At 51.5% G+C, this 27,121-nt stretch overlaps 8 protein-coding genes across 8 annotated transcripts; 4 read left to right on the top strand and 4 right to left on the bottom strand.

Annotated features, from left to right (window-relative positions):
- The first annotated feature begins 1,160 nt into the window (after window positions 1–1,160).
- On the top strand, window positions 1,161–3,616 carry COCSADRAFT_35793 (uncharacterized protein). Its single transcript, XM_007700209.1, has 2 exons — window positions 1,161–3,271; window positions 3,430–3,616. The coding sequence occupies exon 1, from the start codon at window positions 1,426–1,428 to the stop codon at window positions 3,187–3,189; it is 1,764 nt and encodes a 587-aa protein (XP_007698399.1). The 5' UTR covers window positions 1,161–1,425; the 3' UTR covers window positions 3,190–3,271; window positions 3,430–3,616.
- A 52-nt stretch (window positions 3,617–3,668) lies between these two features.
- On the bottom strand, window positions 3,669–5,583 carry COCSADRAFT_140099 (uncharacterized protein; the record flags this gene model as incomplete). Its single annotated transcript, XM_007700629.1, has 5 exons — window positions 3,669–4,841; window positions 4,909–5,034; window positions 5,106–5,204; window positions 5,270–5,336; window positions 5,446–5,583. The coding sequence occupies 5 exons, from the start codon at window positions 5,581–5,583 to the stop codon at window positions 3,676–3,678; spliced, it is 1,596 nt and encodes a 531-aa protein (XP_007698819.1). The 3' UTR covers window positions 3,669–3,675.
- A 1,194-nt stretch (window positions 5,584–6,777) lies between these two features.
- On the bottom strand, window positions 6,778–7,569 carry COCSADRAFT_159382 (uncharacterized protein; the record flags this gene model as incomplete). Its single annotated transcript, XM_007700628.1, has 3 exons — window positions 6,778–7,280; window positions 7,370–7,503; window positions 7,544–7,569. The coding sequence occupies 3 exons, from the start codon at window positions 7,567–7,569 to the stop codon at window positions 6,778–6,780; spliced, it is 663 nt and encodes a 220-aa protein (XP_007698818.1).
- A 9,149-nt stretch (window positions 7,570–16,718) lies between these two features.
- On the bottom strand, window positions 16,719–17,671 carry COCSADRAFT_86460 (uncharacterized protein; the record flags this gene model as incomplete). The annotated part of the gene is made up of 3 exons (XM_007700627.1): window positions 16,719–17,022; window positions 17,081–17,342; window positions 17,428–17,671. The coding sequence occupies 3 exons, from the start codon at window positions 17,669–17,671 to the stop codon at window positions 16,719–16,721; spliced, it is 810 nt and encodes a 269-aa protein (XP_007698817.1).
- A 138-nt stretch (window positions 17,672–17,809) lies between these two features.
- Window positions 17,810–21,774, top strand: COCSADRAFT_114916 (uncharacterized protein). The gene is made up of 8 exons (XM_007700626.1): window positions 17,810–18,034; window positions 18,087–18,228; window positions 18,277–19,144; window positions 20,087–20,177; window positions 20,370–20,503; window positions 20,557–20,740; window positions 20,791–21,103; window positions 21,154–21,774. Exons 1-8 carry the CDS (start codon window positions 17,884–17,886, stop codon window positions 21,461–21,463), a joined length of 2,193 nt encoding a protein of 730 aa, XP_007698816.1. The 5' UTR covers window positions 17,810–17,883; the 3' UTR covers window positions 21,464–21,774.
- A 13-nt stretch (window positions 21,775–21,787) lies between these two features.
- On the top strand, window positions 21,788–22,075 carry COCSADRAFT_309366 (uncharacterized protein). The gene has a single exon (XM_007700625.1). The coding sequence runs from the start codon at window positions 21,902–21,904 to the stop codon at window positions 22,061–22,063; it is 162 nt and encodes a 53-aa protein (XP_007698815.1). The 5' UTR covers window positions 21,788–21,901; the 3' UTR covers window positions 22,064–22,075.
- A 490-nt stretch (window positions 22,076–22,565) lies between these two features.
- Window positions 22,566–24,357, top strand: COCSADRAFT_114914 (uncharacterized protein). Its single transcript, XM_007700624.1, has 2 exons — window positions 22,566–23,630; window positions 23,713–24,357. The coding sequence occupies exons 1-2, from the start codon at window positions 22,869–22,871 to the stop codon at window positions 24,259–24,261; spliced, it is 1,311 nt and encodes a 436-aa protein (XP_007698814.1). The 5' UTR covers window positions 22,566–22,868; the 3' UTR covers window positions 24,262–24,357.
- An 828-nt stretch (window positions 24,358–25,185) lies between these two features.
- Window positions 25,186–25,907, bottom strand: COCSADRAFT_25361 (uncharacterized protein; the record flags this gene model as incomplete). Its single annotated transcript, XM_007700076.1, has 2 exons — window positions 25,186–25,465; window positions 25,522–25,907. The coding sequence occupies 2 exons, from the start codon at window positions 25,905–25,907 to the stop codon at window positions 25,186–25,188; spliced, it is 666 nt and encodes a 221-aa protein (XP_007698266.1).
- Between the last annotated feature and the right edge of the window lie 1,214 nt (window positions 25,908–27,121).

Raw genomic sequence — 27,121 nt, 5'->3', positions numbered from 1 at the left:
TCTTTGCATTACAAAGAGTTAGTATTCACCCACGAGACTGACCAAATAGAATTGGACTTACTCATGAGGGGATGGAATTTGTCTTTGGCTAGGTAATGCGTAGTTGTGGTGTATTTATTCCCATGTGGTGGCTATTGCTACTCTGTGTTGAGTGCTGCATGGTCGTGACCGGTTTGCTTCTATGGCCTTTGTGAAAAAAGGGGGAGGTGGAATTGATTGTTTGAATCTCTGAGGGATATGGACTATGTGGTATGTACGCTAGGCTTTATTCATTAGGCACTGCTACACCGGCGGTGACATCTGCGATATCTAAGAACTGCTCTTTCTATAAGAGAGTGTCGTGCACAATCTTGCACTATCGCTGAGACGTCTACAAATAACTTGAATTAGTTCTTTTGCAGCTCAAATGACATAATGCAAACCTAGCGAAGGTATGAGGCCGACACTAACGGGCATTATCAATTTGTGTTAGGTGAAACGTTGTTTGGAGCAAGGCCATTTTGGCGGACATCGAGAATGATGTTGAGAGTGAGAAGGAAGGCGAGGGTGGGAATGACGATAACAACAACGAGAAGCAGCGTGAGATGGCAACAGTAGTAGTGAAGGTTGTCAAGAACTAATTGCAAGAAGAAGGTGTCACCTTTCAAATTCCGAGAGGAGCTGCATCATGCGCTACCAAGCTTAATGTAGTAATTTCTACATTAGGGCACAGTCCGTTACAATAACGGTAGCGGTAAGGTAATGCAACGAAGAATGGACACGAAGACTTCTGTGAAAACAAAATCTCTGTTTCTTTTTGTCGTAATGGGTAGATATAAATGGGTACCTAACATATATCTAATCATGGAGCGTCTAGTGAAGGTTACGGTTGTGCGTCTTATTTCAACACGTTAGGATGTAAGACATTATTGCAGTTTTAGCTACATAGTACGATGAGTCCCTAAAGGGATTTTCAAGTAAATGACGTAGTCATAGCTGCTATATAGCTGCTATATAGTCTGGATACGTCAATGCCCAAGAGGTTCATGATGGGTTCGGGGTCGTGGTTTCGGTTGGCGTGGTGCATGAGGCGTACGTCAGCAGTCACAGCCACACCAGAAGCAGCCACGCCACGCGTCCTCGACGCATTTGAAGTCCTTACCATAGCGCCGTTCCTCTCCCATCGTGCCGCAACGCGTGTGCCCCTTGAAATATTACCAATTACCCGTATTTTTAGAAGCCACTCTAGATGTACTACAACATGCTGGCCTGATAGTGTTTGGACTCACCCGGCCGAGCCTATCGCCATGCACACCGTCCACAACTTCATATCAGCACTTCTTCCACCACCCAATCCGGAAAGATCGGCCTGGGTCCATGCCTTGACCAAACTTTTATTTCGGCCATATCTAAGCATAGCGCCCGCAAACAAGAGACGTTGCCACCATGCAGCGACCCAGGACATCTTCGCAATTGTCGCCAGGCCACAGCTCTTTCCGGTACCGCCCCTTGAGTCACGCAGATGGCGAGGACTTTCGCATTCTGTGCCTCTACCCCGGCACGCTTGACGATCCAATTCGGTGTGACCTTCTCCATTCAAGTCTCGACTCCGACATTGAGTATGAAGCACTTTCCTACAGCTGGGCAACCGAAGATGGAGACGACAGCCTCTCCCAGCACATTGGCTGCGCATATGTAGGCGATGAAGAAAGTGCGGAATTCCTGGTAACCTCAAACTGTGCTTCTGCACTGCGCAGATTGAGACTGCCCTCACAGGAAAGATTCCTGTGGATCGATGCCATTTCTATTAACCATAACAATATCGAAGAGCGAAATCACCAGGCCGGGCTCATGGCCGACATATACGCTGGGGCCTCGCAGGTCCTGGTGTACCTTGGAGAAGAAGACCTCGGCTTCGCATCCAGGAGCCTGTGGCTAGACAACGAAAGACGCCAATCAGCTCTGACAAAGCTTTTTGCAAAGAGATGGGTTTCCAGAGCATGGGTAATTCAGGAGGTGGCACTCGCACGAAAACTCATGATGATCATGGGAGACGCATCATGTGCCATGGACGCCAACCTGATGAGTCGGATCCGTGGGCGAGCAAAGATTTCACGACTGCAAGTTCCTGGCCCGCTAGCTTGGGATCCTTTGGCTAGCGCCCCGACAAAAGATCTACTTACATTGCTACTCCTATCACGACATTGCAGCTCTACAGATCCAAGAGACAAAGTATACAGCCTGCTGGGACTGGTGGGCGAACGCCTGCAAAACCTCATCACTATCGACTACTCTCAAAGCATCGAGGAGGTCTTGGTGCGTACGGCTGCAGCCATCATCACCTGTCGAGAGGATTTTGAGCTTCTGGCATATGCATCATTATCTCTCGGACCTCGGCATACAGAAAAGGGGTTACCGACTTGGGTGCCGGACTGGATAGAGCATCAAGGCGACATGACGCTACATCCTCAATTCCAAGAAACTAGGATGGGCCCCTGGCGGTCTCTCGAAAAGCTATCCGGAAGCTCTTCTAGCGCTGCAGAGCTAGCCAAGATGGATTGGACAACAATAGTTGACATACCTTCCAGATGGCCTATTGATCCATATTTGACACCATCTATCACCGTCCGTGCACATTGTCTTGCAACTATTGACAACACGACGAAAGAAGGATATGGCCCATCAGCACGATGGCTAGATGGTCAAACCTTTGGTCGCGATCTAATGGGTTTGATAGGCAGCGGGTCAAATCGAACAAGTCTGGATCCAAGAACATGGCCTGCACAATACAACTGGCTACTAGATCCGTCATACACTCGCTCGATATCTTCCATGATGCAAAGTAATATCGCGTCTGCAATGGGACCTCCTGAGAGTATCTACCGAACCGCAATACAGCATTTCTGTACCGAACTCGAAACACACGGCAAGAACCAGTACATTTTCCGAGCAGGCATGCTTCCCGCAGTAACAAGCCACAATTTTGTCCAAGGCGACAGCGTATGGGCCGTAGACGGCTGCAGGATCCCTCTTATTCTCAGGAGGACGCGTGATGCCGAGGGCTACCGGATTGTAGGCAACTGCCATATCTTCGCACTATCACATATGGACTGCTGGTCTACGTCAGGAACGGGGCTCGAGCAACGGTGGAGTTTTGACCCCTTTCGCCACATGGATGCGCTAGGCACGCAAAGAATAAAGATTGTGTGATTGTTTAGAGAAACGGTTATGATGGCTTGTTCAAGAATTTTTGTTTTTGTCCTGTGAAGTTGACAATTACCTTCTTGGTCCAGTACGTACTGTGCCGATACCCACATGCTTTCGTTTCTGATTTTGCATATTTCCTCTGCATATTGTCCCCTCCACTCGCATCGTTCAATTTGGTTCACACATTTCTCTAAAGACAACATTTTATATTAGCGACTTTGCTAACAAGACATGTCTAAATAGAAGATTTATCAGATACACCTCTTTGTTTCTCGCCCAATACACTATCATAGCATCAGCATCGTTCTAAGCGACTCGTTGAGTCTATAAACTCCCAGCAGCGAGATGAAAGAAAAAGAGATGGGAATAGACATTCGAGGAAGCCTCCAATATCGCATCAACACCCAAAAACACAATGAACAAACTCGATATTTACATTACTAGAACCCCCCCCCCCCCCCCCCCCCATATCTAATCCATTACACACACTCACCCCCTCTTCTTCTCCCTCCACCTCTCCAAAAATCTCGCCACGGTCCTCATCTCCCACAAATGCGCCTCACGCATAAACTGCGGCTCCTTCTCAACATCCCCGATCCCCTCCCCATCCCACACATGCCCCGCATCCACAATCAGATAACTCGGATAATCATCACTGCTCACCCGTATCCCATCTAGCAACGTAGAATGGTAGCATTGATCGAGCCACACATCCGCGGCACCGTCGATGAAGGCGAGATTCTTGACGCGCATGTTGGAGGAGCCGTAGACGTTGTTGTACTCGATTTCCGGGCGGGGCGGGATACGCGAGTAAGTGCCGGGGGGGAAAGATTGGTTGCACCAGGCTTGGTTGTAATCCACCGTCAGAACGCGGGATATGAGCGAGGGCCCCGTGCGAGGCGCGGTTTGATAAGAGGCGATTTCCGTGCAAGTGGAGTAGAGGTAGGAGCGGGTGTTTGTGTTTGTGGGGTCTGCGTAGAAAGTGGTGTTTTGGGTGCTGAAGCAGCCGTTGTCTGTGCTGTTGATGCGGCCGGTAGTGCAGAGGGGGAGGACGACGCTCTTGATGTAGGCGGTGTAGTTGCCGAGGCCGGTCCAGGCTTCGCCGTTGGAGTGGGCGGAGAGAGCTGTGTCGATGGCGAGGTTGGAGGCGGGCGGGTTGGGGTTTGTGATGTTTGAGCAGAAGTGCCAGAAGTCGTTGGAGCCGTCGCGGGTGACCCAGTTGAGCTCTTGCCAGGTGTATGTTGGATAGGATAAGGGTCCACCGAGGGGGAAAGAGATGGTTGAGGCAAAGTCCCCGAGACTGGAGAGGGAGCCGAGGCCGAAGATGTCTTTGAGTTGTTGGATGGCGGCTGTGTTGCCGCTCTCGATTAGGGCGTCCATCTTGTCGATTATGGAGATGATGCGGGAGATGCAGTCTGAAGGGGCGAACTTCATCAGTGGCTTGTACCAGTTGGGATACTCGTATTGGACCGTGATGGTGGCACTGCTAGCGATGCCGCCGGCGAAAATTTCATTGTACATTTTCATCGTGAATGCTACCTGTGAGCCGGCAAGAGAGCCACCGTACATGACCCATGGTGTGTCGGGACTGCTCAGGTCCGCATCAACGCCTGGGAACTTGACGTGCTGTCTAAAGTACTCATTGTCGGCAATAGCTACCACACATTAGTCCATCATCATCCTCATCATCATCAAAACAAAGATCCCAGACCATCTACTTACTTTGCTCAGTAGTCAAAAATCTCAATTCATCCGTCGTGGTCGTATTGTACGGGAAACTATACCCATAATACCGGTTCTCAAGAATAACACCAAGCCCATTGAACTTTTTCATCAAAATCTGTATAACTAGAATCACATATCGTTAGCCCCCATTGGTCACAAACCCATATCCTCGTTTCGAATGCAGAACAACTCACTTCCCGTCTGTAAATTGTCAAGCGTCCACTCCCCCCATGTCTCTCCAGCGAGATACAAGAAAACCGGTCCACCAGGCTTGTAATATGACTTGTCGAAAACTGTTGAGGGCACATGCAAGGTCAGTTCATTCACCTCATTGTAGTTAGACAAGGTAGATACTTACAGTATCTCTGTTTAAACGTCCCATTCGTATGCGGCACGTAACGGTCGCTATGCGGGAAATGATCAATCTGCAGCGCACCCCAAAAGTCAACATAAAATACTTTTCTCTCTTTCTCTCTAATATCACGCAAGGAGAGTCGCCAGGACTGTTTTTTTTTAGCAAGATAAGAAGCATACCGGCTGATCAATCGTATGCGCATCATACGCCCATTGCCTCTTCTCAAGCCGGCCCTTCAACGGCGCAGACGCAGGTGTTCTTGCTGAGGCAAGTACCGCCAGGCTACTCGCAAGCAGCGCCAGCAGTTGTACTTTCATTTTTTTTTCGCCGTTAATTGGTCGACTCAGTTCGAATAAGATTTTTTTAAAGTCTACTTTGCGTGGTTCATATCCGGTAACCCCGGAAGGAAGGAAAAAAACAAGCTTGCATATGTACCCAGTCCCTTGTTTTTATATATATACACATTCATACTATACAAATGAGCCATTTTTCTTCTCTCGACAGGGTGAGATCTTCGGAACAATTTTTTTTTACAATGTAAGCACGTTGCTAGTACAGATACGAGAGCAGGGCGAGTACAGTGCCCTGAGACATGCTTGTAGTTAAGCAGATGTATAAGAGAAGCTTCGTATGTGGCAGGTAAGGAGAGCTTGGTATAGCTTAGTTTGTTTAGCATCATAGTGGTTGTAGCCGATGTAGGTATAGGGCTTATCGGGCTTTGACAGGAGTGTACACCGTAGATTTGTTGATTGATTATTCAGGGTAAGGGTGATTCGGCATGATAGCTGCGAGATGTGCAAATTACCGAGACACTGCCTTTATGAAAGATGCCGTGACCGAGTCTTTGGATAGTCTTGAGTTATACAGTGCTGGATGTAGTTGTTAACTTGTTGATATTGAATTGGTATTCTGAGAAATCAAGCCTGGATGGTTTCGTGAGAATAGGACAACACAAAATTAGCTAGTTGTCTTCGTACCTGGATGTCACATCACCATCCCACTCAATCACCTCCCTCGACGGCCTGACCCGTGATCCCGCACGCTTATACGTAGCGTCCGTCGCCACTATCTGCGCGATACTCTCACCGCCATCAGTCCAGATCCTGCTCCCGTCCCTCCCTTTGACTCTATCTACAAACCCCTCCAACATATACCTATACGTAGTCCACTAGTCCTCTTCCTTGGCCTCTGCCTTACCAGCCTGCTCCCACGTATACGCCTTCAACCTCTCTATCTCTTTCGTCTTCCCAACAACCTCGCTCGACCCCACCTTCCTTACTGTCGTAACAGTCTCGACATCAACCCGATACCATGAAATTCCACAAGGCAACCGTCTTGCCCCGCGTCTTCTCCACAACCACTATTATGCTCACCATCTAGCACCTCACTCCGCAATCGCACACGCACACTTCGACACCGCATCATGGAAACTAGGCCAGTTGCCCGTAAGCCACGGAAATCCATACCCATCCTTAGCCCCCAAATTCGCATAAATAGCTCCAGTCCCACCATTAGCAAATGCATACGTAGCCTGCACAGCCTGATCGCAGCGCTGATCGAATAGCGGGGTGATAAGCCGAGTAGTCGCAGCTACTACATCCACGGGCTTGCTGCCAAAGATGCTGCGGACGGCTGACAAAATGTATTGGCCTGGATCCGCGGCGCAGCCCCCCCTCGAGTTCAAAGCTGAAGCGGATGTCATGACCGGGGAAGAAGCCGGCTGGGACTGCGGCGCGGATGTCGGCGTGCTCGATGTGTGTGGCGTCGAATTGGGAGAGGAAGAGGTGCCAGGCGGGGTGGAAGTGGTAGTGGCTTGCCTCTAGTAGGACGGGTGCATGGGGGCTTTGGAGGACGGCGTGATGGAATAGCGAGCGCGCTTCTTGGGCGTTGGAGACGGATGGTTTCCCAAGGAGGACATATTTTCCTGCTTTGAGGGCTGCGAGTGTTGGGCCGTAGTGGAGGTTATTTGAGAGGGGGTTGTATATGCAGTCGATTGATGAGTCGGCGATGAGAGCTGTTTGGGATTCTTTGTGAGTCTTGCAATATACTTGATTGTACTTTTTCACGTATATCTCTTGCACGTGAGAAAGGCACTCAACTCACCCTCATAATTGTCATGCACAATGGGGATATCCCATCGTTTTGCATATGCCTTTGCCTTTCCCTTGTCTCGCGCTGCCACCGCAACGACGATTACATCGGCACGGGATCGTGCAGGGACAATCAGCGCCGCGGGGCTATTTGCTTGACAAAATGCAGGTTAGGTCTAACTCATACCTCCTCTTCGAGAAGATCCATTGCATGGCGACAAATGAGAGAGATCCAATCACGCACGCTATTTTCGTTGCACCAAGAATACTGAAGCGAAGGGCATTATCTTCGCCACGGGCTTGCGGCCAGCAGCCCATTCGCCAAACCCAGCGAGCAAGCTGAGCCAGTCGACAATTGTCATGAAAGATAAGAGGGCATATTGGCGAGTAGGATGGAAGAGAAGATGCAGGTTTTGTCAGACTGGCGCGGTACAATGACGACAATTGGAGAGATAGTGCTGCGCGCCTAGATGTCGCCATGGAGCGGGGAAGGTTCGTGAAACTGTGGATGCAGCGCTCGTCTTTCGAACCGCCATAATACCTGGAAAAAGAGAGAGATGGTGTGCTGGCAGATGCCAGCTATACTCACGCACCTATTCTCACCTGGGCCAAGGACTCGTTCTGGACACTATTTCTTCTCGTGCTCAGTCTAAACACTTTACCTACTTGCCAACTCGTACAGTCGACGCCTGTGCCTTGAATGGCGCTCCCAAAGGAAGAATGCATTAACCATGTTGGTTTAGCCCGAGACAAGACCAAGCCAGCGGTTCACTCCATACCAGGGAACCACTCCAAAGCATTGTCAAGAGTCAGATGGGTGGTCAGCATGTCAAGTCAGCCATGGTAACCACCGTGCCGGTAAGCAGCCACATAGTTCCTCACTCCTCTAGGGTCCGTTCTTGATCCATGAGGCGCTCGGCCTATCGTCATCTTGGCATCGGACAAGGCAACAGGCTGCAATTCCTTTGTGTCGCTCTTTGTTCCGTCTTACGTGCATGCATGTGATACAGATAGAGTGCGTCCATGTAGCGGAAGTTAAAATGCAGCTGATGCTCGGAAAGAGCCATATCAGGCTGAAGTCCTGGTATCAGATACCGAATCTGGAGAGAGCTTACTGTACATACATAACTATATGCGACGTGTGACGGAGTTTCGGACCTGGGAAAAGATGGGGATCGGTTAGACGGAGCGGGCTCATTGTCAAACTGGCCCCTTGTGCAAGAAATGTGTGCACATAGTTTATGGCTAGGCGTTCTGGCTGACTTGCAGGTTTGATGGTGTATTGGAAGACGTGGCTATGCCGCGCTATATGGGCTAGAAATAGGTTCTTTGGGCAAGGAAGATCCCACGCTGCATTCATGTTCATATGCAAACTCGGCCCCCTATACCACCCCTTGTCAGGACAAATGTCGGATACATGTCCATGTCCATGTAGTATGTAAGTACATATTGTATGTACAGCACATGTGCCTGCATCCACCAGTGGAACCTAGAGTGTGGCAGCCACGATTAGAGCATTTGCAAGACCTGGTTCGCCCGCGGATGGTGTGATGCGCTGGGGCCGTCCAAGCCTCGCCGTGTTGGGACCAGTTTTTTGGGGGTGGCTAATCCAGAGTGGATTCAACAACCGAGGCATGAATCCTAGAGTGGGCCATTGTATTCCGTTTTGGGAAATAGGTTTGCGGTCGCTTAGCCCAGGAGCGTACTTAATGTCCGAAGGAAACGGAGTTTAGGTGGGGGAATAAGATGAGGCTGAGTGGCAAAGGGGAGGACGCGAATCATGGGTAGCGCAGGACGGCCAGCAAGTAAGCGCGGGATGATGATTGCTATTGTCAGCACGGCGACCGTGTTTCAGGGTTCAGCGAGCGAGTTGGAAAAAAGCACAAAGCGGCAGTGGCGGAAAAAGGGTAAGGTCACGGTCAGGACAGCCGGAGATGGATGGCCGCATTACCGCATCGGACGAGGCGCATGAACGGCAGGTTCAGGAGGCTGCAGTTTGATCGACAGGGTCCCACCCCGGCGTGCATTGTGTGGGAGATATTGATCCACGAATGCCTGGGTGCCTGCGAAACAGATGGCGCAAGCGATGTGCAAAAAGGATCGGATGCTTCATGTTGCACTTGGATCGCGCGGCTTGTCCCATTTGCGTGCGCTGAAGCACAAAGGTAGGAAAACTTTGCGCCTTTAGTGGGTTACATGTGTGGTTGTTGTCGACGACGATGTCAATGCCGGTGGGAGTGCTTTGCAGCAGGGTACATAGGCAGAATGGTAATGTCCACACCGGTGAAGGTCGTCAACAGACGAGAAAAAAACCTTAAGTCTTCGCCGAGAGTATCGGCGACTGGGCAAATTATGACGAATGTTGTTTGGGCTGGTACCCATGCGCCGTAGTTTGAAGGTTGCGCATCATGCCAGCCAGTCACATGAGCAAAAATAGATGGCGATACGTAGCGTGTGTGATGACGGATTCTCGCTTGTGAAGGAAGCGGTGAGAGGATGAGTAGGCGCAAAGTTGAAGGCGGATCTTCCCTTTGCATTGGCCAATGGCAGCGCTGCAAACAACGGCCACTCAGGATTTTTTTGTAAAAACCGTCTGTCCAGTAGTGTGACGAGACCCGGCGATATGGTTCTGGTCGACTAGACGACGGCCAAATCGTAACGGCGTCGGTGTTGAGACGGTGGCAGGCTGGGGTACACCGCTGGTAATGGGCGTGTCAATGAGTCAGGAGAGCGGCGGTTATGAGCAAATGACCGAAGGACGGGTGCGTCGAGCAAGATTTGGTACTTGTCTGGGCAGACTGTCGGTGCGAAGAGTGCAGTTAGCGCGTGTGGAGACAGCAAAAAAGGCATCATGAGCAGGACCGACACTAAGGCATGGCAAGCAGGGGATCCACGATCTGCATGCAAAGAGGTGCGATGTGGAAATACGGGTATGAGTCAGATTGATCTGCCAGGGATACAGAAAAGCAAAAAAAAAAGCCATGTGTGTGTGTGTGTGTGTACGGAAGTAAGCAGCCATGGTGAGTAGAGCAGAGGATTCAGCTGGATGCATGCACATGCCATGCGTGTGTGATTGTGTGCCTGAAGCAGCACACTGACACACAAGCACACGCGAGGGGAGTGGGTAGATGCGTCAGACGATGGCGTAGCCCAAACGCCTCGTCTGGCTGCTTCAAGGATGGATTGACGTCTGACATTGCGTATCCTGTTCCTAGATTTGGAACCATGGGGGGGTGCACAGAGGACATGCAGGCTTACAACGTCGTCCTGCACCCCCTCAGCCAATCGCTTAACAGGCGCCCTCCGACTTTGCTGCTCCAACAATCAAATAATGCGGGCCGAGAGTGGTATGGCGCATAGACGAGCACAAAACATCACTCGAAAAAACCTGATTGAGACGAGGAAGGATTGACAAGCCCAGCCGCACGCTCCCTGTGATTGCCCGACCACCACCACCAGCCAACTGTGGCGTCGGCCCTCGCCCTCGTTCACTCGCTCATCTCGCCCATTGTCCAGGATACCCGGGTTGCGGGTGTGACTTGGTGGTGTGCTCATTCCCAAGTATCAAACGCAGTCAGGGTGTCTTTCTCCGCCATGCTAAGACAACGTGGCTGAACGAGCGGGCCCCGTAGTCGGGCAGACGGGCAGTAAGTAGAATAGAGCAAAGCCGAGCATGTAGTGAGTAGAGTATGTAGCAAGTAAGCGTAGTGGCGCTGCCGCCGCTGCTTTAGCCATTCACGTGGGTGTCTGCAACCGCGGGATGCGCCACGGCTAATTACACAGTATCATGACGAAGACAATGGAGAGAAGGTTAGAGAGCGAGACAGGCAGACAAAGGACAGCTACCATTACCACTACCACTACCGCACTACTCAGCACTTGGTCCGACTTGGATGTATCGGCGTGCAAGCAGGTGGAGTAACCAAGTCAATCATGAGCGGTGAGATGGTGCAACGCTCGCAAACCGCCGTACGTCGTTTGAGTAGCAATAGTCTCTGACTTAGCGGGGCCATGATGCGTTGTTAGTAAGAATAAAGTCATCGAGGCGTATCTACTATAGTTGACGAGGGGGCCTGCACCTACGTCCAGGTATGCTTATTGGCCTTGCAACTCCAACATGGCCGTCGTCGATAGACAAAGTGCGCCGACCCATTGTGGGTTTGCTACTGCTACTGCTACTGCTACTGCTACTGCTACTGCTACTGCTACTGCTACTGCTACTGCTACTGCTACTGCTACTGCTACTGCTACTGCTACTGCTACTGCTGCACTCCAACTGCACATGCCGGGATATGAATTCTTCCAAGGCATATACCGGTCACGCGGAAGCTTTCGGTAGGGGCGGGTCAGGAACATGCAAAGGGCCAGCGTTGGCCTGACTAGACAGGCCCCCCGTATTGGCTGCCTCTTGCACTTGTAAGGTAGACGTCACCAAACGGGCCACCACGCGCTTGTCATGTGTTGGAGGTGTACGAGTACGTGTACACTACGTTGGATGCGTATATGGCCTCGTCCCATGTATGTGTGTGTGTGTGTGTGTGTGTGTGTGCCTAACCGTCGACGAGCCGCTCCACTCGCTGCAACGCTTGTACCCATAGTACGTACAGTAGACCTGAGACTTCTCATTGTTGGCCCCGCGCACTTGGCGGATAGCGGATAGCGGATAGCCACAAAAAAAAGTTGGTGGTGTGCACGGCAACTACCCTTGAGCCCGCGGCTGTCTCTCCAGCACCGGCCCCTTCGACCGGCTGGCTTACTTGCTCATATTAGATGGAATGATGATAACGATCATCATTGTCAGCATCATACAAGTGTCACACTGAGGCGCAATAGTACAAGATAATATGAGTAATAAGAAGAAGGTGATCTTAGATCAGGTTATTAATGCTACAAATCAAGTATTTGTGGGTATTCCGCCAGGCTACTGTGGTGCCGTCTATGATTGCTAAAAACTCCAGAAGCGAGTGATGCATTGAGCACACAGCCAAAAATATCCCAAGCGCCAACTAATGCATGCAAAAATCAAGTCGCTCAGTATTACAACGATTGTGGTGCGTGTGCCAAATAAGTCTAGTAGTGATAAAAAAAAAGGCGTCTATCGAGAAGATTCATATTTCCATCCACTCGAGCCAGCGGAGTGTATTGGATGCAGGAGCGTAAACAAGTCGAGGCACGAGGGCCAAGACGAGTGTTGACGTTGCTATCCGAGAAGGATGCGTAAGAGTGCGTTTAACCGGATATCTCGTCAGGTAGTCAGGTGAGTGACAGGGGGTGTTATGTCCGAGATCCAAGGCACCAAGTGCGTCGAGAAGGTCGCGTCGTACTAGCTGGTGCCTGGCGTGGGCGTAGCATGCCAAGCAGCCATGTGCGGGTTGAATCGGAGCCAGGTGGTAGTATTAGGCCATGTTGGTGGTGGTCGAGGATGCACGCCATGGTGCAGTGTCTGTTGGCAGACTAAAGCCAGCAGACTAGTCCAGGACAGGACATGGGAGTGGGTGGTTGACGATGCTCAGTTCTTCTTTGTGGGGATGGCTGGCAGAGGGCCGGTTGGTGGTGGGCCGGGGCATGGAGGAAGGTTCTGGGGAACCATGATGTCGTTGCAGAGGGTAGCGGCCATTGTGTGTTTGGTGGGTTGGTGTGAATCGATGGTTGAGTGTTTGGTAGAGTTGGTAGAGTGGTTGGCGAGATGATTGGATGGATGATGGTAACCAAGGGACTAGTCGTCGAGTGGTAGTGTAGTAGTAGTAGTAGTAGTAGTAGTAATAGCCGTGCTATGATTGATTGATGGTAGTGGTGTGCAGAGAGAGATATATAAAACTCTTGTTGTGTGTGTGCTGTATTCGGCTCTGGATGATGAAACGAGCGTCGTGACAGTGGGGGCGCAAAGTATTTATGCTTGTGCTCAGATTGCAGAGGCCTAAAATGTCGGTCAGCTCTGTGCTTTGGCAGAGTGTGTAATGATGGCGGGCACGGGCCAAGCGGTGAAAGAGGCGTTGGGCTGATGAGCAGGAAAGGGGTGGCTCCTGGCGTGTGCATGAGCTAAACCAGGCCGAAACATTGTCCATCCCGGTCCGTTAATGAGCAGGGGTGCGAGCAAACACGAACCTTTGCGTTACCGCTGGCCGTTTCATCAGCCTTGTGACTGTGTGAATTTGGCACTCGCCCAATCCCGTCGCAGCAGTGTCGCCGCGCGCTGCCCTCGCTCTGCTCTCGCTCTGCCCTCCCGCTCAGACAGCGCATCATCAATGTGGCCACGCTCAAGGCTGCATCCCCCGACCCCCGCCCACACCCATGAGCATGCCCGACCGGCGACCAGCGGGCAACGAAGCAGCGAAGCAGCGGCCTACCAGCATTCCCGCCCAGCAGCGCACACAGCCGACTGTGAACTGCGGTCACGGCGGGCGGTCAATTGCAACTGGTCAGTTTGCGTCTGACATCACACGCTGCGACTGCGACGGGGCTAGTGCCAACGGCCGTGGCCACCGTGGGCAGGCAATGAAACGCCCTTCTCCTTTTCCCACCGCGCCCTGCCCACGACGACCCACGACGCCTTCCGAGCCCGCCGTTCGGTGTATATGCAGCCCTCCCTCAGAGAGTGCCGTTTGCCAAACCTTGACCGACATGGCGTGTCAGAACGCCGCCAGTCTGACACAGCTGCTGCCAGCCTTGGCCCGCTCAATTTGCGACGTCGCCCGTCGCCCATCTCGTCTGCCCACACACGGTCTCCTCTGACTTGCAGCGCAACGCACAACCACACGGCCTCCTAGCGCCCATGGCCACCTTCTCCCGTGCTTCTTCTGAGCTTCGATCCAATTTCTCGCAAAAGTCCCCTCCCCCTAGAATTTTCCGCTCCACTGCGGGCCTCAGACTGCTGGCGGTCAATGAAAGCATGGCACGACGACATTCCTGGCCCTGGTCCTGCTTCTGACCCTGGCCCGCTCAATCGCCCGTGCCTTTGCTGGCCGACATGCCGGGGTAATCATGTTTGTCATTGTGCGATAGCGCGCGCGAGGGTGCATGTCTGCATGTGGTATACGCTGTATGAGCACTTACTCACTAGTAGCCATGTAGGATCTGTACATGGCTGCCTTCAATCGTCGTCGGGTAGGTAGGCTGTCGGCAAGGGCACACGCACATAGTCAGGCTTATTTTTGTCCTGGAGCTTGGCCGGATTTGCACCACTCGTATCGTGCTGCACCTCCCTTTGTCCAATGGCAGTTCGGCTGGGCCGGAAGCAGTGTGCAAGGCGAGCTGCAGCCGCTCGGCCCCCATGGCCATTCGGCTGCCGCGGAGACCAGCAAAGGAGTGTATGGATGGAGCTATCGTGCTCGTCTTTTTCCTGCCTGGCACGCCCTCCACGTGGGCCGACAGGGTTGCCGCCTGTGTGACCTCACGCAGGACCATGTTTTTGATGAACATAGTTATTGTGCTAATATTGCAGCTTCATGCCTCAGCATCTGTAAGTAAATATAGGTGTACCGCGCGTGTGGCTTGCCTACTAAGCTTGTATGCTGCTGGCCTTGCCAAATTACGGTCACGACCATGTGATGGGAACCGTTCGCCTTGTCACCATTTCCCCTTCCCAATAACCGTCGGTACCCTGGATAGGTTTGAGACTGAGACTAAGTAATGGGGCCTTGTGCAATGCCCGAGGCCATTCTGGGTGTGGGCGTGGGCACCAAGCGAGCAGATCTACAGGGGCAGCCATCAAGGTCCGAGCGCGCCCACCGCCCCAGGCCAAAAACCGACAGCGCGAGAGCGAGAAAGAGGGGAAAAAAAACAAAGCAGCGCCGCCCATGACGCCTTCGGCAGTTGGCTTGCACACCCATTACCAACACAGTCGTGCCGTTTCAGCGCGGTGGAGCGCAATTCGGCCTCGCTGTTACAAGTGCCTGCAGCAACGTTGCGTCCGTAGTAAGACCATGGTTCGAGCAAAAAAGACGTTTGCATTTGTAACTGTCTCACCCACCGTCATCCACACTGTCCCGAGGACTCGGACAAGGCGGAGAGGGCGGAGAGGGCGGAGCGGCGAAGAGGTGAAGAGGTGCCGAGCCATGTGATGCTGCCGTGGGGACTATTGGCTGCGTATAGTATCAACCTCCCTAACACACAAACAACCATCTACACATACACGCCTGACGTCTTGATTTCGCTTTCCCTCCGATCTCTGCCCATTTTCTCCCTGCAGTCACCTCCTAGCTGCCAATAAGCCACACGCCTATCATTTGCCTATCCCCATTGTCCTTCTCCGCGATCGACATGCGCCTCGGGCCAAAAAGGACTGCAAGACTGGCTCTGAACTCTATCCCTCTGCCACGCGTTCCTCTCCGCCGTCCACCTTGGTCCTCCTCAGCTGCGGCCTCTTTAATTTCGATCCCTCCAAGTTGACTACTACTCTATTATTTCCCGTACTCGCTCCAAGCTGCTAATGCCTGACTGCCGGCCATCTCCAGCCACACACTGCCGTGGTTGCATGGCTGGTTCTGGATGGTCAGCCTCTCCTGCTGCAGGTACACGTCAAGCCTCGTCCGCCCCCCCCCCCGGCCACCCCACGGCCGTGGCTTGCGCTGCTCTTCGCGTCGTGAAACAAAGGCTCGACCACCAGCAAGCCCAGATCCGGCGAGGCCGAAGCGCCAATGGCACGTCTACTTTGTTGACACTAGACGAAAATCTCCAGACTGTGTAGACGTACACACGTACGTAGCAGGCTGAAGCCAGAACAACCCAAGGGCTGATTCCAGACCCAGCAACGGGCTGGCCCATGCCAAGACCATAGTTCTTCTTGAGGCTTGAACACCAGTCACGGTGACATTTGGCACTTTTTGTGGTGACATGCTAGTGTAGACCACTCTGTAATTCCCTCTAGTGCAGAATAGTGCAGCCAGCCTGTCCACCGCCATTACAACGCATACATACACATCATCTTAAAATGCGCCCTTTTATCTCGACCACCATGTTTCTCTTGCGTAGTGCCGCGTCTCAAGTACAGTATCCCCAATCAAACTTGATCATCAGCCACCCATCCTCGCTCAATCGATATGCAGGGTTGCACAGGTGCACGGGCATGCGATGCTGGCTAAGGTCGCGCAATAGCTGTGGCGCATAAGTATTCGTCCAACCTGGGAAAACGGTTTGTTGCCTGGCGCAGCCTCTGATACGCACCGATCGCCAGGCCGTCCGCGCGCTCGTCCAATGCAATGGTAAGCCCACGTGGAGTAGAAAATGACATAAAGCCACCGTCATCACGACTCGTCGGTGTGTGCTAGACTGCGTTTCTTCGGCAAAATATCTCGTATCTCACCCACACGCACATCAGCAGGTCTGCACTAATCTAGTCGTGCGTCGGCTTTCCATTACACCGTCTATAGGGCGGCGTCGTCTTCATCCTGCTGGCCAGCTACAGCTTGCGTCGAGACCCAGTTCTCGAGCATGGCCTGACTACCAGATGCTGCACCGCTTGCTGGCGCCGCATTTCGAGCGCCACGCCGCTTGACCACCAGACACAGAATACGACCATAGATGCTAAATCCATCGTAGGATGTCCGGAGGCCGAGTTTCTTAGTCTCATCTCCTCGTTGACCCTCATCCTGGTCCTGCGCCGTGTTTCCCGTAATGCTGGCTTGTTCAGATACAATCAAGTCTGATGTCTCGCTATCGCTAGCCTCGCTGCACAGCGTAAGCACTTTTGGGCGCCATCTCAGAGTTTGTTTCCCTTCATGCATACCTGTGTTGCTTTTTCGCTGTCTTGGCCTCGGGGATATCAAAAAGGTTAACTGCACCGCTGTTGTCCTCTTGCCTTATTGTAATTGGTTCTGCTGCATCTTCATTGATTACAACCGGCTGATCACTTGTCCCGGATGTTAGCCATCCCGTGAGTTTGCCCGAGTTGCTCTGAATGCGGGCCTTGTCCTTGAAGATCTTTTGCTTCGTGAGAACAGAGTGCCGGGATGATAACTCCGTTAAGAAGATTGAAACTTCAAAGTCATCTGATAGCAGGTTAGCCAGTGATCGGTATACGCCACTGTTAACCTTCTCATCTGCATCGTCGGCACTCCCGGCCATACAGCTTACCTTGAATCACCACATCCTTGACTCCCTTCTTCTTTGCTTTAGCACCACCCCGTCCCTTGCCTCTTTCGTTTTCCTCCCGGAGTTTGGGCAATACCAGCGGTTGCACTGCTTGGATGACGCGTGGCAGCGCTGGATCGTCGCGTTTCAGTAGCCATGCATCTGCATCGGCTGGCCGATCTAGATAGATGCGCACTTCGATGACCGAGTGCTTGGTGATTCGGAGGTATTTTCGGAGTGGTGCCATGATTCTCGAAGTGTTTCAAGAATGGCAGTGTAGTAGGTACATATGTGGAACGGTTAGCCTACAAGTCCGACAGCCCTATGGCATTAGACAATGATGCGCGTTCACGTGCAAGCGTTCCGACCCTAGTTCCGATCGGCATGCGCAAAAGTTGGTTGCAAGGACCGCTAAGACGTTGATGAACACAAGACACCCACCGCAACGCCGCACAAGCAATGGTGCTAGAGCTCCACGTATGGGGTCCCGCATTCGGCCTCGCTTCGATAGAGGCCGAATGCATAGCCACCATAGCATACTGCCACCGCGTCATTCCAGAGGGGGGATGGTCCTTGGTCGCAAGCCATAATCCAACCGTCGGAACAGCAGGTATAGGCACTGGTCCCCGATGGCAAGTTACCCGTTGACTCACTCATTCCAGAAATACTACCGATTCTCTTTGACGACGGCGTTGCAACGGCATCCGGGTTCGAGGACATTGTTGCCTATCTTCGCAACTACCCCACAGTCACCAACGACATAGATGCTGGTCTCTCAAGCGCCCAGCGGACTGACCGGACTGCGTAAGCAACTCACGCACTGATACCAAGAAAGCATCTCACGCGACCCAGATTCGGCACCTTTCTCCAGGCTACAGCAACACCGCTCGTCGATCTCTCACTCTACGTTTCCGCCGAGAATTACAACAAGACTACTGCGTCCGCATATACGGCCATTCTACCATGGTATGCAAACTACACGGTTCCGCCCAGACGGCGAGACCTGGCCCGGATGAGGACGGCACACATGGGACTGAGCAGTCTGGACGTGGATACTTCGGCTGAAGAAGAGTTTGCGCCTGGCCGGGGGACTGCATCCTCGGAGTACGAGGCAGCCAAACGGGCAGCTGGTATACCTACTGAGAGTCAGCCCAGATCTCTAAACATAGGACGGGGCAGGGGTCTGGGAGGCCTTTTGGGTGGCCAGGTGTATGCTGCTCGCTTCAGACTTGACGCTCTTTCGGCCGAACTGCTGGACCCGTTGTCAGATCTGTTGGGCAAGAACAAGTACCTATTCCGGGGAGATCAGCCCTCGAGTTTAGACTGCTTGGCCTTTGGGTACCTGTCCCTTCTCATCTACCCTCCGGTACCCCAGGCTTGGCTCAGGGAGACGATCCGGGCGAAGTACCCGCGTATAGGGGCATACGTTCACAGACTACATAGAGATCTCTTTCATGAGGAGGAGGTCAGCCCTGCTGACATCTGGGCTGTCTCAACCGGCAAATCCAACATTGCAACCAGCACAACACTGCCATGGACGACAAGACCAGCAAGTTTCGGCGCAAGTGCCATGGCCTGTACAAAGGAGATTCTGGGAAACCTGCCCGGCATTGCTACAGTGTCGCAAAAACGTACCATTGTTACGTCAGAACCAATGTTGGTTTCAAAGCGTTTTCGGTCAGAGCTGCCATCCCCATTGTTTCTCAGCAGTGTATTTGGTGTTGCTACAGCAGCTGCAGTAGGACTTGTGTCACTGGCCATACATCATCGTCGGTCGCCACGAGAGGGCGAGTTGATTTTTTGGGCGCTGCGCCCGACCAATGGCTTGGGTGAGGCTGGCAGCATTCTTAGTGTCTTTGCGAATCAGCTGCACGACGGAGCAATGCAAGGTCATTTTTAGACAATCTGATACCCCATTCCAAGTTACTTCAATACATTGCATCTTGGGTGTAGCATGAAACTATATCTGTGTAGTGACAAATAATTCAAATTGGAGTGCTTCACGAACCTGTGCGGGTTTGTGATTGGCGTACAGCCCCTGACTAGACACATTAAGTTACACTTGGTAGTGCTAGAGGCAAGTTGTTTGTTGGTAGCGTGAAAATGGTGGCGCCTACACAATGCCGGCCAGAGGCACACAATAACGTCATATATGTCGGCAAGCAAGACTATGACCACTGGCGCCATTGATATCCAGCACAGCCTATGCTAGCACGCGGAAGCAGGCCAAAAGCTACCTGACCATGTGCGATGATTCCGGTGTATGTGCAGACAACTCGAGATGCTCAGGATAACAGAGGGAAAATGCAGGCAAGGAGCAGCAGCTCGGTTATGCAGGTGGATGTCTAATGCTAGCCAGGGGCGGTAGATACCAATATGGGAGTGTGGAGGATGTGCAATGATGCGAGCGAGGATGGCGGACGAGCCCGAGGACTAGAGTATGTACGATCACCCCTCCGAGTGGGCCGGCAGCTACAGCTACGTCATTCATACTGGTCGAACAAAACCGCGGCCTAACCACGACCCATTTGCGCACTGCACCCCACTCCAACAACAACAACATCACATTGCAACCCACTGTGCTTGAACCCACCGCAAACCCCGCAAACCCCGCAAACGACACCCGCAAGACACGATGCACCGAACATACAGCATGCGCCAGTCCCGCGCGCCCACGGCGTCGCAGATCCAGAACCCTCCGCCTCCCGCATCCTCGACCAAGAGCGGGCGCTTCTTTGGCAAGGCCAACATCGGTACGTTCTTAGAAAATCGCTTTTCGAGTTTGTCTTCTTCTTTGCCATCTTTGGCGCAACATGCGCAAAAACGCTGCGCTGCGCTCAGCAGTGCCACCAGGTTTCAGCGTCATGGACTACCGGATTGCCTATTCTCCGTTTTTATATGCTTCAAGATATGGAACTGTAGCTAATCGCCATCATCGAATTCAGGTCACACATTCCGGCACAAGTCCGCCGGCGCCTTCGGTCCCGATCTTGCCAAGAAGCTCTCACAACTCGTCAAGATGGAGAAGAACGTTATGCGCAGTATGGAACTGGTTTCGAGGGAGCGCATGGAAGTTGCAGTAAGTCTGCCCGGTGCTTTTTGGGACTCGACAAAATGCTTACTCGCTTCTAGCAACAACTCTCCATCTGGGGTGAGGCTTGCGACGATGACGTTTCTGATGTTACTGACAAGCTCGGTGTCCTCATCTACGAAATCGGTGAGCTTGAGGACCAGTATGTAGACCGCTACGATCAGTACCGTGTCACGATCAAGAGCATTCGCAACATTGAGGCCTCTGTCCAGCCCAGCCGTGACCGTAAGTCAAATACAGTCTCTGGTTATTGTATAAAGCTTATAATCATACAGGCAAGCAGAAGATTACCGACCAGATTGCTCAGCTTAAATACAAGGAGCCCAACTCCCCTAAGATTGTTGTCCTCGAGCAAGAGCTTGTCCGCGCTGAGGCCGAATCCCTGGTCGCCGAAGCCCAGCTTTCCAACATCACCCGTGAGAAGCTCAAGGCTGCTTTTACATATCAGTTCGATGCCATGCGGGAACATTGCGAGAAGCTTGCTATCATTGCTGGCTACGGCAAGCACCTTCTCGAGTTGGTTGACGATACTCCAGTAACTCCCGGCGAGACACGCCAGGCCTACGATGGCTACGAGGCTAGCAAGGCGTACGTCATGATTATCTCTCTCTATTGAGCTATTCACTAACACACGATAGAATTATTCAAGACTGCGAGGACGCTCTTACCAACTGGGTCTCTCAGAACGCTTCTGTCTCTGCCAAGCTCTCTCAGCGATCCCGGACCCTTTCCCAGCGCCGCCGCAACCAGAGCCGTGGCCACGGCGAGGGTGTCGATCTCTCTGGACAAGACCAAGCCCTTGATCGCGAGTCTGGTCTATGGATCCCTGCCTCTGAGCACCAAGGCAACGGCTACGAGGACCGTGACGAGCTTGACGATGAAAACACGTCCACGATTGCCAGCGAGCACCACCGTGGCCGGGAAGAGGAGAGAATGGTGGCTGCTTAGATGCATTACTGATAGCCTAGGCAGTGTTCCACTCTCCGTCAACTAATAGTTCGTCTTTACAAGGACTGACGATGTATACCCCTGATGGAATGGACAATGACATTGTGAATATGGCTCCACCTTTCCAATCTCATGTCGCTCGAGCTGTGTAAGGGAATTTTGGGTTTGAATAGTTTGCTCTCACGTAAATTCGGGTGTTCCCTTTATGGATGCAGATAGAATGGCTTGTTTTTCGACCATTTTCAGTAATGCGGAACGTTTACAGAGTTAGTGCAAAGCGAATATTTATAATAAAGTTAATTCTACGTATGCTTTTATGATGAAGTCTTTATATTTCTCCACAATGTTGTATACATTTTTCAATCGAATAACCCAATCTTTACTCAATTGTCATGGAAACGGAGAATCCGAGTCATCAATTAGCTATTGCCAAGAGAAATGACCACTCCGAACCAACAAAAATTCCCGGTGTCCGGTAAATCAATCGTTTCAACTCAAACTTGTTTCATTCCTTTTCTTGGCTTCCCCCTCCCCATTTTTTCTACTCTTGCTTCATCGGCTTTTTCGCCGAACTTTCGGCACTCTCCCCCCCTCACTTAATTTTTTTAGGACCATTCATCGCATTCACTGATGCGGATGGCGAATGCGCCAAAGTGGTTTAAACCTTTTTAATTTCTCGTATTTGATTAGATACAGTTTACTGCTGGGGCTTTTGTTGGGGAGGGGGGGCTGAAGAATCTGGATATCACAATGGGAAAAAATGGTTGGAGAGAATAGGCTAAATTGGGGGGGGGGGGGGGAATATGGGTGAGACTAATGGGTTTTTTTGATAGTTAGCCATAGATTGGCATTTTTTTGAAGGGGTTTGGATCGGTGATTGTTGCGGAATAGTAGAGGGTAGGTAGGGGGGGAGCTGTGATGTTGGTTTTTTTTGCGGTTGGAATTTATCTGTAGAATTGGATTGAGGAAGTGATATGCACTAACAACCCAGCCTAACTTGACTTCATCTCACGTGACATTGCCGTAATTATGTACATGCGGGGTGGCCTAAGGTATATTATCGATTGCACACGGCGTTACCCCGAGGTGGGGGTGGGGACAAGCTCGGTATATATTGACATCAGCCCGAAGTGGGGATTAGGCAGCTCAGCGGCATTGCTGGATTGAGTAACTCCTCAAACTACCCTTTCGTGTAGTAAAACCCTACTGCACATACATACCCTGTCCTGTATTTACCTAGACTCTGTCTGTTCCCTTCATTCTCCTCTATTGTTTTTTTCTTCTCTACTCGCCATATTACAATTCCATCAACAATTAAAGAGGTTTAAATAACTACCACCAGATAAACCCTCCATCGATTCCCCTCAAAACACATCACCTTGCCCCTCCAAAAAAAACCACTACCATGTCGTCCAAACCACAAATTGGCTTCTGCGGCCTAGGAGCCATGGGCATTGGCATGGCCACGCACCTCGTCAAGCAAGGTTACCCCGTCACCGGCTTCGACGTCTACCCGCCCTCGCTCGAGAAATTCGCAAAAGCCGGCGGCACACCCTCGAGCTCCCTCTCCGCCTCCGCAAAAGACAAGCCCTTCTACATCGTCATGGTCGCCTCGGCCGCACAAGCCCAACCAGCGCTCTTCGACGCCGACGGCATCGTGAATGCGCTTCCCCAAGGCGCAACGCTGCTGCTGTGCTCCACAGTCCCCAGTGCGTACGCGCAGGCGGTCGAGAAGGAGCTTGTGGAGATTGGGCGGTCGGATATCGCGTTCATCGATGCACCGGTGTCTGGGGGTGCGATTAGAGCGGCAGATGGCACACTGTCGATCATGGCGGGTGCGTCTGCAGCGTCGTTTGAGAAGGGCCAGTTTCTACTAGAGGAAATGAGTGCGCCGTCTAAACTCTTCATTGTGAATGGAGGCGTTGGCGCGGGAAGTAATATGAAGATGGTGCATCAGGTGCTTGCTGCGATCCAGATTCTGTCGCTTAACGAGGCGTATGGGTTTGCTGCGCGGATGGGTATCAATGGTCAGGATTTGTACGATGAGGTTGTTGGCAAGAAGGATGCGAAGGCGTGGAGTTGGATGTTCGAGAATAGGAGTCAGAGGACGTTGAAGGAGGATTATTTCCCCGGGGCGAGTGCTGTGACCATCATTCTCAAGGATACGGTATGTCCTTCCCCTTTTCTCACACTCTTTTCCACTCCACTATTTTATCTCGCTTGAAAGGTTGCTAACGTAAATTCAAAAGGGCATCATCACCTCCTCAGCGCGCGCCGCAGCATTCCCAACAACCCTCTGCTCCGTCGCAGAACAAGTCTATTTCTCCGCCCTCGACCGCGGCTGGGGCGCAAACGACGACGCGGGTCTCGTTCGTCTCTGGACGTCGGACCCCGTCACTTCCATCCAATCCACCCTTTCTCCCGAGGAGAAAGCCCAAAAACTGGAACACGCAGTGAATCTCCTTACAGGCATCCATCTCGTTGCCGCAACAGAGGCTATTTCCCTCGCCAAACACGTCGGTATCCCGCTACCACAGTTTTACACTCTCGTGTGTGATGCCGCGGGTGGCAGCACAATGTTCAAGGAAGCAGGCCAGAAGATGATTGAGATTCTAGAGGGCAAGGAGGATGGCAGTGGAAGCGTACTAGGAGGTTATGTGGAGACCTTGAAGTTGGCAGTTGAGGAGGCGCAGAGTATCAAGTGCCCTGTGTATCTTGGTTCTGCGGCGCTGAACAAATTACTGGAGAGTGGGAAGGAATTAAGTTTGAAAGGGCTGTTAGCGTGTTACTTGAAGTAGAGGGGAGTTTGATGACGTTGTGAAGTTTTTCTTCAGAGAATAGAGGAATCAATTGTATTTTTTTTTTTGGAACATGTGATTTTAGATAAAGACGGGAAATTTACTTTCTTGCTGTTCTAAAATCAAAAATAGTTTCCTTTTCTTACACTGAGTATTATGCAGACATGTTGTAGCACTAGCTTTTTTAAATCAATTATACATCTTGCGAGCTGAAAGGATGTACAGGATTCGTGATAATATTGGTAAGTTTTTACACACTTTGAGATATCATGACTTGAGGAAGTCTGGTAGAATGTGCAACCTCAACTTGATATGCGGAACGGCAAGGTCATTGAGTTGGAACGGACATGACCAAAGGGTATCAGATGGGCATGTAACAGAAGGCAATACTCAAACAGAATATTCTCTTGAAGTGGTTTGGGATACACAACTGAGATCAAGATACGGCGCATATCTTTCTTTGTCGCTTCCAAGCATACTGCCCATTCTACTCCACCTCTTGGGCCTTTTATAGTCGTCTCTGTTCCTCCCATAGCTATGCGTGCTGATGTACTAAGTAGTTCAACACAGGTAGCCTTGTATGTTGTACACCAGGCACCAGGCGTAAATTCCTCGCCATGATAGCCCACTCATCTGCAAACGCTTTAAGCTGGCTTCATGTGCGAGGTTCTGGGACAAGACTGCGAACGGCTGCAGACGCGGTTTCCTTTCGGAGGGTCCCTGGGAAAGGCAATCGTGCGCTCGCCGTTTACGAGTGTACCCAAGTGCTCGACTCTCGAAAGCCCCTTAGTACGCATGTCTTACGACATATCTCAAGCCAGATGCCCAAAGGTCTGTCTCGGTGGGGAAACCCACTAGTAACACCCAACTCTTCCTACAAGAGTCTATGATACTTTCTCAAACACTACATTCCCTCATCTGAAATCATGTTCGCATCGCCATTTCCAAATCCCTAGTCTCCTTGCTCAAATCTTGCACGCCGTCTTGCGCCATTGTCTGCGCGCTGGCTTCCAGATCTTTTATAACATTCTCCAACCCTCTGACTAGCGACTCAATTTCCGCACGCTGCGCCGTGACGGTCGATAGCAGCTCCGTGTTGGCTTGTTGCGTCTCGAAAAGCTTAGTGTTCATGGCGGTGGCTTGCTTCTCAAGGAAGGGCATGAGATGGGCTAGGTGGATCTCGGCAGGCGAAAGTGTGTGAGGTCTGCGCAGTGTTTAGCATTGTGAGAAGAAGCAGGTCGGCGCATGTGTAGTACTTACGGCACGGGCGTCTCCACGGGTCCTCCATTTGCGCTCTCTTCCGCACGTTTCTTCCGTAGTCTTGCATCTTCTATACATTGGTCAAGAGAGTTGAGCAGTTTGACCACATTCCTCCTCTCTATAATATCCTCAAAGTTGCTTTTCCATGTTCGATCAAGCTGGTCAACAATCTGGCCCCTCAGATTGTCCAGAACCTCTGGGCTATATTGCGCAGCGGTGGGGAAGCACGAAGCAAAGTTCTTGGCCGAGCACTTGTCTAGAGTGGCTTTCGAGGCTTGGTTGAAGACATTGATTAGACCTTGCGCGCGTGGTCCAGGCGTCTCTGCAATGGGTCGGGCAGGTGTGGGAGAGGGCGAGCGGGAATTGGGATTTGCAGCAGCAGGCATCATGGAATTATTTTTCAAGATAAGTTGGTCTCGAATGTGCTACTAACAGGTGTGTGGTTGCTGCATCATAACCAATACCGGCTATGTTTACTCGACAACGCGCTAACTACGCACGTGATGACGCGTATCGCTAGGATGCCCCCACTTCCCCGCGCCTATGCTACGTAGCCACGCGCTGATGTGATGAGGCTTTACCAAAAAACTATCCTGCCTGTCTATTACTCAGACCTGAATTAGATAATTAAAAGGGTTTGGCGACTACTGTTAGATATCGATCTACCTAAGTTTAGAGTCTTACCTTACAATTGTCGACTACATATAAAAAGAGCCGCTTGGTGTGTAAGCATACCTACAAGGAGAAAGAACTGAATCGAATGTATGCCATTGGATGTCAGGTATCGGATGTAATTTTACTGGAACAACTACCGTACACGAATACATAAAAAAGCCTTACTTAGCCTTCAAGGACTATGGGATTATATGCGTCGAGGCTATAGTGGAGTAATTGTAACGGCGCAGGCAAGACTACTCGGATCAGTATCGGCGGTAGTGTCACTCAGAGGCATATGGGAGTGCGTGGGACATCAAACGAGCCTTAATTCGAATAGACACCTATAGGCCTTGTACGAAAGGATATCAAAAGTCTACAGAGCTAGCTACAGGGAGTGTCTCCTTATATACTTATCTTAGTCGGATCCGAATCGGATCCGACCTCACAACGAGTGGTTGATGAAGAGGGCGGCGAGTACTACCTCCGATCCGGCTCTGGGATTGGTCCGATACATGGCGAAGTTGTAACATCGTTACACTACCCCCCTCTTAGTAGACAGCTAGTCCCATAGCTGTAAGACTGTTCTTATGCCTCTCTATTGCAGTTCCTCCACGCCAGCGCGAGAGACTGTTTCGGGTGACTTTCGGCTTATTCTATACCCACTTTTCTTTTCTTTCCCTACACTCAATCATCCTGCAGCGAAGTCATATCGTCTATACCTTTCTCCCAAGCTTGAATCCACTAGCCAAGGGCCCGAGGAGGTCCCGGCTTCGATGGGTTTTGTTCATGAAACTCTCTAAGCTTATGAGGAGCTCCCATGAAGTTGGAGGCGGGGTACCAGGTAGGATCCGGATCATGTCCGATCCAGCTCACCCGATACTTTAACTTAGCACGATATAACTTACTAGCAAGGGATCTAATCTACTTCCCACTCTTCTACACC

This window comes from Bipolaris sorokiniana, assembly GCF_000338995.1.
Source record: "Bipolaris sorokiniana ND90Pr unplaced genomic scaffold COCSAscaffold_5, whole genome shotgun sequence".
NCBI classification, from domain to species: domain Eukaryota; kingdom Fungi; phylum Ascomycota; class Dothideomycetes; order Pleosporales; family Pleosporaceae; genus Bipolaris; species Bipolaris sorokiniana.
The sequence above is the reverse complement of the archived record's forward strand: the minus strand, read 5'-3'. Positions and strand labels throughout refer to the sequence as shown.

Excerpts from the sequence above, each read along its gene's own strand:
- COCSADRAFT_309366 (XM_007700625.1), top strand. The coding sequence starts at position 21,902 with ATGACCACTCCGAACCAACAAAAATTCCCGGTGTCCGGTAAATCAATC.
- COCSADRAFT_35793 (XM_007700209.1), top strand. The coding sequence starts at position 1,426 with ATGCAGCGACCCAGGACATCTTCGCAATTGTCGCCAGGCCACAGCTCT.
- COCSADRAFT_114916 (XM_007700626.1), top strand. The coding sequence starts at position 17,884 with ATGGTGCTAGAGCTCCACGTATGGGGTCCCGCATTCGGCCTCGCTTCG. Across the intron at positions 18,229-18,276 it reads CAGCGGACTGACCGGACTGC|ATTCGGCACCTTTCTCCAGG; the intron begins GTAAGCAACTCA and ends CACGCGACCCAG. Across the intron at positions 20,178-20,369 it reads CTTTGGCAAGGCCAACATCG|GTCACACATTCCGGCACAAG; the intron begins GTACGTTCTTAG and ends CATCGAATTCAG.
- COCSADRAFT_114914 (XM_007700624.1), top strand. The coding sequence starts at position 22,869 with ATGTCGTCCAAACCACAAATTGGCTTCTGCGGCCTAGGAGCCATGGGC. Across the intron at positions 23,631-23,712 it reads CCATCATTCTCAAGGATACG|GGCATCATCACCTCCTCAGC; the intron begins GTATGTCCTTCC and ends TAAATTCAAAAG.